Genomic DNA, 8,551 nt, shown 5'->3' with positions numbered 1-8,551 from the left:
TTATTTTATTATTTTTGTGGGAGTGTACTGTCAAATCAGATCTGACTGGTACAGGAGGAGATTGTCCCTCCTTCCCCGGCAGAGCATCTGGTGGATTCGAGCCATGCGCCTCTGGGATTGTAGTTGCAGCTCCTTGCCACTAGGCCACCAGAGCTCTCCCACAATTATTTTTTTATTCGAATACTCAAGCTGAAAGAACCCTACAAAGTGTACATCACATGAATGCTGTTGTAAGATAACATTTATCTCTACTAAATTATCTTCAATCTCTTTGTTCTGAAGATTTGTTTTTGTTTTAAGTGAGTCCAAATATCTTTCAAAAGTTTGGAGAAAAGAACTGAGGTGGTATTATTTTATGAAGCACTTGTATGTAGCAAAGCGAACTGCCATGCTGGTCACAAGACTCACCTCACAGGCTCCAGTTAAACACTCACCTGCTAAGAAATTCTCAGCAAAGGCCCGAATAGACTTAGTATCAGCAAGATCCAGTTTTCGTGCCAACACCTGCTTATTCCCTGTTTTGGTCTGGATTTCTTTGGCCACTAATTCCGCCTTTTGCATATCTCGGCAAGCTAAATATACCCGGGCTCCTGTCAGTGAAAATAGATCAGAAACAAATAGTTCTATTTTCAATAGTGCATTTTAGAACCAATATTAACATTTAACGTCATTCTCTATTATTATTATTATTATTACTATTTTTTTACAAAACCAGGTATTTTCACCTCTATCTTACAAAGTGGGTATCTAATGAAAGAAAATGATATTAATAGCATTACGGCCTAATGGTAAGAAGCGGCACTGCTATCCCAAAGGTCCACGGTTTGAATCCATCAACTGTTCTGTAGGAGAAGGATGGGCACTCTCCTCAAATGCGATTTACTGCCTCTGAAAAGCTGCTGGAGGGTCTGCTATGGGTTGGTTCCAACTCGATGGCACACAACAAGAGTAGAAGTAGAGCACTCTACTAGGCTCAGATCAGAATAGTGGGAGTTCTTGAATTCTCAGATCAGGAGGAATTGAAGAGAATGAACAACACCATGCGATAGAAAATAGCAGTACTACTGTGACCAGCTGTCATACTTTTGATTCATGGCAACCCCATGCTTTACAGATGAGGACTGCGCTCCATATTCACTCACTTACTGCTATCAATTTGAAGCATGTACTTCTTTTTTCCCATGGAGCAGCTGGTGCATTCTGTCTGTCTTTGGGTTGGCAGTTTAACTCTACCCACCAGGCCATCAGAGCTCTCTATGAGGAGTGTGCTCCATAAGGTTTTAAACACTATAGAATGCCAAGTCTTTCTTCCATGGTGCCACAGTTGTTGCTGTGTGCCGTCAAGTTGGAACTGACCCTTCAGTGGCTTTTCAGAGTGAGTAGAATACACAAGAGGACACTGCCCATCTTTTCCCTGTGGAACAGATGGTGGATTTGAACCATGTGCCTTTGAGATTGCAGTGCGGTTTCTTATCATTAGACCACCAGAGGTACTGACCTAGAGCTCTGGTGGCCTTTGGATGAGTCCAAACCACCAAGTGGTCAGCATCTGAATGCTTATCTACATATACCATATAGGGACACCCAAAAGAGCAGCAGCAGGAAAGAACTAGAAGCAGATGAACTTGCCTCTCTGAGCCAGCTCTTTGGCGGTCTCCTTCCCAATGCCTGTGTTGGCTCCAGTGACAACGGCTACTTTCCCAGGAAGCTGGACAGTTGATGTACACACACCACTGGCCAGCATCTTCCTGTAGACAGAGAATTCATTAGTTCCTTATTCCTCATCCTTGTCAATACTTGGGATTCCCAGTAGGCAGTGGCATCACTAGAGTTGGTGTCACCCAGTACAGTAACTCATTATGTCACCTTGACCCCACCCAGACCACCCACCATATCAACTTTAATAATAGACCAAAATGTGATAAATGTAGCGGCATCCACTTCCGAAATGGCTTGCCTCCGGAAACTCTATGTATGAACAGTGCTCAGGCCTTTCATCCATAGGGTCGCTATGAGTCATCTACGACTCGACAGCACCTAACGACAACAGAGAAAGAGCTACGTTGGCCTAGTGGAAAGAAAGTTATGCTACCAAGCCAAAGGTGGGTGATTTTAATCTGCAGCTCTCAGGCCGGGTTCAAATTGTTTTCCTACCAAACATTCTTCTAGGTGGCATAGCACTGGTCTGTGCGTTGCTGTACAGAGGTAACTCGTGGTTGCTGTGATGCTGAACACAGTGACAGTGATGTGCCAAACGTGGTAATGGGTACCCATGGTGGAAAGTGTTGGCTGGAGCTTCCCGACTAAAATAAGCCTGGAAGCAGGAGCGGCATCCACTTCCAAAATGGCTTGCCTCCGGAAACTCTATGTATGAACAGTGCTCAGGCCTTTTGTTCATAGGGTTGCTATGAGTTGTCTATGCGTCGACAGCACTTAACAACAACAACAACAACAACATATTCTTCAAATGTGATTATTTCTGAAGGCTAAAAATTGTTTTGTAAATGTTCTACATTGATTTACATCATTATAACATTAGTAACTGAAAAGAACCTTTGCTTCTCCTTTTCTCCTTTAATTATGCTTTTCTTTTTAAAAAACATTATTGCTACAGTTATACAAGTACTAATTACCACACTATACTAGCTAGAACACCAGAAAATCTGACAGAAATCAGCAACAGTAAAGCAGCACTGTTACTGTTATGTGTCGTTGAGTTGCTTGTGACTCATAACAACCCTATGTACAATAGCCCTGAAACCTGCTCTGTCCTGTGCCAATCTTATTGTCTCACTACCCCAGTCACTGAATCGATTCATCTCATTTGGGGTCTTCCTCTCTTGTGCTGTCCCTCCACCCTTCCAAGCATGATGTCCCTCTCCAAGGACTGGTCCCTCCTCACAACATGTCCAAAGGAGGCCAGACAGAGCTTCAGAATCCTTACCTTCATGGAGCAGCCTGGTTTCTTCCTCTAGAAGTAAAAATAATAGTATGTGTTTGTGGTGCACACAGATTTCAAGTGTCATTGTAACTGGGTAATATGACAGGTTTGACTGGAGTGCATTGTTACGTGCTGTCAAACTGGAATCAACCAACAACTGACACTCCAGCGAGTTTTCAGAGGTAGTAAATCGCCCAGGAAAGTTAACTGGCATAGAGTTTTAGCCTTACCAAAAAAAATTTTGTTGTGATAACTAACTACAGGGATTATTTTTTTTAATAAGAAATAAGTATGTGCTGAAACAATGCAAGAAGTTTAAATACACTCAATTTTACTACCACTCCCATTGAAAGGGTATACCCCACACCCCCACATCTCTCTAGTGATAGCATCGCAAGGTCAAGATATACTTTGGGGGAGTTCTGGTGGCCTAGTGGTAAGGAGCTGCAACTACAATCCCAGAGGCACACGGTTTGAATCCACCAGATGCTCTGCCGGGGAAGGAGGGACAATCTCCTCCTGTACCAGTCAGATCTGATTTGACGGTACACTCACACAAAAATAATAAAGTAAAAATTAAAAAAAAGATATACTTTGGTTTTTACCACTGCTGTACAGTTGTACACTTAAAGAAGGCAAGAGGAAAGAAGATAAAAGTTTTCAGTTCTTGCTCAAACACAAAAGTGATTATACTGCGTAAATGAACCTTAGACTTGCTCTTTGGCATACCTGAATAGCAGGGTCATTTAATTAGCCAGGCATTTGGCTTTGGTTTGTACTCTCCTAAAGTACATTTGGCTTAGGAAATCATAAGACCCAGTCCAGAATAAACTATGCATGCCAATCGGCCTACAGTTGGCATCTCACAGCTGTGAGAAATAGCTAATCCAATTTAAAAAATAAAGCTAGAATTTGAAACATTTTGAACCTCATACAAAACAAGAAACACTAGAAAACCTTTCTCTTCCTTTTCTTCTCTCTCACACACACATATCCACACAGAGTTAAAAATAAAAGACAGTTCAAAGGGGAGCTGGGATTCAAGTCCTGGGTTGTCTAGCCAGAGTCCTTACTCTTAACTACTAAGCAATACTACTTCTTCAGGTGAATGAATGCACAGACACATATTAGCATTCCTTAGTTTACATTCTCTGTAACCTTGGAACTCAGGTCAAAAGAAACTGTTGATTTATTGTCTTAGTTATCTGGTAGTGCTGCTCTAACAAAAATATTTTAAGTGGATGGCTTTAACAAACAGAAATCTATCTTCTTTACAGTTTTAGAGGTGGAAGTCCAAATTCAGAGTGCTAGCTCATGGGAGGAACTCTAGTGGACTAATAGTAAGGAGCTGCGATGGTAACCCAAAGACAGTTGGTTTGAATCCGCCAGCTGTTCCTTAGAAGAAAGATGAACAATCTCCTCTTGTGCAATTTATGGCTTCTGAAAGCCCCCTGGAGGGTCAGCTATGAGTCGGTTCTGACTTGATGGCACATAATGACAACAGTATATGTGGAAGGTTATCGCTCTCTGTCAGCTCTAAAGGAAAGGTCCCTCTGTCCACCACCCTCTTGGCCCCTCAATTCCTGTGCCTGCCTTATGCTCTATGCAAAGTTCTGTTACAAAGTTCTTTAAAAAAGAAGGTCTGTCCTTAAGAAAGACTGGTAGCAAAACAACTATGAGATATCATCTCACCCCAGTCAAAATAGCAAAATTTAACAGAACAGCAAGCAACAAATACTGGTGAGGTTGTGGAGAAACTGGAACCTTTATTCACTGTTGGTGGAAGTACAAAATGGTGCAACCACTGTGGAAGGCGGTATGGCGCTTTCTCAAAAAGTTGCAAATAGAGATACCATTTGAGCCAGCAATTCCACTACTGGGAATATGTCCCAAAGAGACCATAACTGACATCCAAGCAGATATATGCACACCCATGTTTATTGCAGTTTTGTTCACAATAGCAAGGAGTTGAAAACAACTTAAGTGCCCATCAACAAACGAATGGATAGAGAAGCTGTGGTATATTCACACAATGGAGTACTACGCTGCATTGAAAAACAAGGAACTACAATATTATTCAAAATGGGTGACTCTGGAGGACATTATGCTGAGTGAAGTATCTCAGTCACAAAAGGATAAATAATGCATGGTGCCACTGTTGTAAAACAGGACTGACTGAGAAAGATGGGTTCAATAACGTAAAATGCATTGAAACAGATGAGGGAGAAAACTGTTTAAAAGGGTTATATGTGATTAGGTATTTTTGTCATGACAGGAGTTCAGAGCGAAGGCTGCATAATGGAGTGGACCTGGGGGGAGGGATTGTAAAACAATCAAAGAATTTTTCTTTTACTTTTCCAAGAGGGTAGTGTACTAGGGGGAGGGTTGGAAGGGGGAAAAGTTCAACAATAAATGAATGGAAATCCAAAGTCTCTGTAAATTTTCATTGAAATTAATAACAAATTAAAAAAAAAAAAGACTGGTAGAAGTCACCAGAGACACCTCACTCTACAGAATCCCCCCAACTTAAGGCACTCAGCTTTCTCTTCCTTTCTGGCCAGTTTCCATGTCATCTCATGCACATTTCCTAGTTCTCTGCCATTGCTTCTTGTTGTCCTGCACCATCTCTTCTTGGAGATGCTGAGGTTCCTCCACCTCTTATCTCTTGTTTAATCTCTTTTCTATCTCAGAAGAGACTGATTCAGGATGAAATCTAATACTATATATGGCATCCTGCTTCATTAACATTAATTGCCTCTAACCTGACATCAATCATTTCACATAGGCTAGAATTTGTACCACATAGGATAATTACATTAGAATTACAGAATACTGAGAATTGTAGCCTAGTCAAACTGACACATAACTTTTTTGGGGGTCACAGAGTTCAATCCATAACCAAATGATACATAGTCAAAGAGCATCTTAGCCTTTTTACTTCCCTTGGAATTGTAATATAAACATTCCTAGCCACTGAAGTTACTGATTTAATATAAATGGGCCAGCAAAGAAGGAAATTAATTCATGGTGCCCACCAACTTTTCTCATCAGAGAAAAAGCCTCTCTGCTTATGTTTCCAGTATTCATCTCTTTTTCTTTAACCAGTAGGAATGTAAGTGACAAATATAAAAAGTCAAGCAAAGGGTTCCATGACCTAGTAAAGTGGTAAGGGATATGGCCCTTGGAGTACAACTGTTCTCAGAAATATCTCACTGAGCTATGAGCATTCTTTCAGTTCAGGTTCAGTGTTAGATTCCAGTGCATAATGCCTGTGTTTCATTGACTATACAAAGGCATTTGACTGGCTGGATCACAACATATTGTAGCTAACCTTGAGGAAAATGGTAATCCCATAACACTTGATTGTGCTTATGTGAAACCTATACTTGGACCAGGAAGCAGTCATCAGAAAAGAGCAAGGAAATACTGCATAGTTCAAAATCAGGAAAGGAGTGTGTCAGGGATGTGACTCGATGACACATAACAACAACAACAATGGTTGGGTGGTGGGACAAAAGGGAAGCCGTCAGTTGCCGTTAGGATTTCCAGCCTGAGAAACCAAATACCGGGTCACGATGAGTTGGAATTAAATCAGTGGCAGTAGGTCTGATTTGAGTTTGGTGATGAAAAGAGAGAAAAAGTCTTTTTCATCTCAGTATGGGCACCCACGTGCGCCCAGGAATGGAAGCACTCAGAGGAAAGCAGTACGACAAGGAGAGACAGGAACACTTTAAATAATAATAATAATAAATAATAATAAATAATAGAAAATACTAATATTGTGGAGAGAGATGGGGGGGGGGAAGCCGTGTTATTAAAGCCTCTTTCAAAGTTCTCTTCCGAGGCTAGCCTCTCTGCAGCCACTGGTCCACCGTCACTAGGGTGACTCAACTCTGAACCAATCAGCAGGCCGCCTGTTGTGCAGGTCTCTCCTGATTCTCTGGAGGGTTGTGTTGGGCTGTCAAGTGGCCTCTGACCCCCACCCACAGCCTCCCCATCCCCCGGCCCTAACATGTAACCCAAATGCCCCCACGGGCCTAAGGGCTCCTGATGCAACACACTGCCCATTCATTCCCCTCCTTTACCACATCTGCCCCGAGAGAAAGTCTATCTAACACCAACAACAAGAGAGTTGTAGATTCCCAGAGCCACAGAGGAAGAATCCGAATTGCTCCTTTGTACCTCAAAGGCGAGAAGCAAAGCAAGGAGTTAGACCCGGCAGGTTCCAGGCGTGAGAGAGAAAGGAGAAATCAGTACCGGGGGAGACACATTCCTTTGTAGGGTCAGAAACTTGCCAAAGCTGTAGAAATCAAGTGTTCTGATCAGCTTTGCCTTCGAGGTGCTCTGGACTGGGAAGCAGGGGGTGATCCTAGGAAACGGGGGACCAGGAGAAGCAAAGCAGGACCCCGGGGCCGGCTGCCGGCTGGGGTGCAGCTATTGGATGAGGTCTCCCGGAGCCGCCGCCCGGTTCGTCCCGGTTCTCCCTCCCCGCACCTGAGACGATGGACCGCGCCTCCCACCAGCCGAACTCCCCGCCTCGGCCATCTTGTAGGTCCTCACGGGGCAATTTCCCCTCTTCTTTCATTTGAAGAAAAGAGAAGCGCTTCCGTGGGGTTTAATGTCCCAGTTCTCCCCGCCCCCCCCCCAAAGGGCTTCACCAGAGAAGATAATGGCATCTTGCACGAGAAGACATTTCCACAGACCTGATATGGGGTGCAGCGATGTACAGGAGGAAAGGGAGAGGGAAGAGCAGGAGCAAGAGCACGATCATCACTGAGGAGAGGCAGAGGCAGCGGTTCCAGCGGCGGAGGGAGAGGACCCAGGGCTTCTCGCGGGCTATGGCTTCCCTTCCACGACACGCCTTCCTTCCAATTACCGCAGCCCTAGAGCAAAGGCCTCTGGGAAATGTAGTCCGAAGCCTGCTCTCCGGCTACCCCGCGCCACAAGCGCTGTTGGCCGACTAGGACTGAAGTTAAACCGTGCACCTGTCACACGGCAAATCTCGACTCCTCTAAGATCGAGGCCATCGGCAACATTCTACCAGCTCTTTCCTAGCCCTTCGGACCACTAGCGGTTATGGTCATACTTCCTTACTTTTCTATTTGCCAAAGGTCAAACTCAGCCCAGTTCTCTTCACTCGTATTCAGGCAGTTACCTAATTGTTTCACATGGAGATCAAATATTGGTGGCAGGACAATGCTCAAAAGCCAACGGCACAAGGCAGGAGCAGTTGGACTCTACCAGTTGGTAAAAGAGGGGGAAGTTTGGGTCATTCCTCTACAGAAATTCCTTCTTGCTCTGCAATCCCAAAAGACTCCTCCAGCTGCTCCCACAGAAGGATAGGCTAACTCCTCTGCGATTTACTGCCTCTGAAAACCCACTGGAGGGTCACCTATGGTCATTTTTTACTTGATGGCAAATAACAGCTGGAAGAAGGTTGTAGTTCCCTCCAGGCCTGATCACTCCTTGAAGAAACCTGACCAGAGACCAGATACTGATAAGGTTCTGGGCCTGATCACAAAAGCCCACACCCAATTTAATTAACAGGACTCTCACCCCAAATTCTGAGCAAAATACCATCTTCTCTAGTCTTCCCTAAAACCCCTATAA

The 8,551-nt window shown here is 43.8% G+C and overlaps 1 protein-coding gene across 1 annotated transcript in view; it reads right to left on the bottom strand.

Annotated features, from left to right (window-relative positions):
• The window catches only part of RDH11 (retinol dehydrogenase 11 (all-trans/9-cis/11-cis)), a 19,762-nt gene extending 12,059 nt beyond the window's left edge, over positions 1-7,703 (bottom strand). Inside the window, exons 1-3 of the mRNA XM_006884756.1 lie at positions 7,645-7,703; positions 1,630-1,748; positions 435-590 (exon numbers count right to left, since the gene is read on the bottom strand). Coding sequence (XP_006884818.1) covers positions 435-590; positions 1,630-1,744 — 271 coding nt within the window. The 5' untranslated portion in view covers positions 1,745-1,748; positions 7,645-7,703. The remainder of the gene's footprint in view (positions 1-434; positions 591-1,629; positions 1,749-7,644) is intronic.
• Between the last annotated feature and the right edge of the window lie 848 nt (positions 7,704-8,551).

This window comes from Elephantulus edwardii, unplaced genomic scaffold (assembly GCF_000299155.1).
Source record: "Elephantulus edwardii isolate Elephantulus edwardi_28Jun2011 unplaced genomic scaffold, EleEdw1.0 scaffold00037, whole genome shotgun sequence".
Lineage (NCBI taxonomy): Eukaryota > Metazoa > Chordata > Mammalia > Macroscelidea > Macroscelididae > Elephantulus > Elephantulus edwardii.
This window is presented reverse-complemented; position numbering and strand designations above follow the sequence as displayed.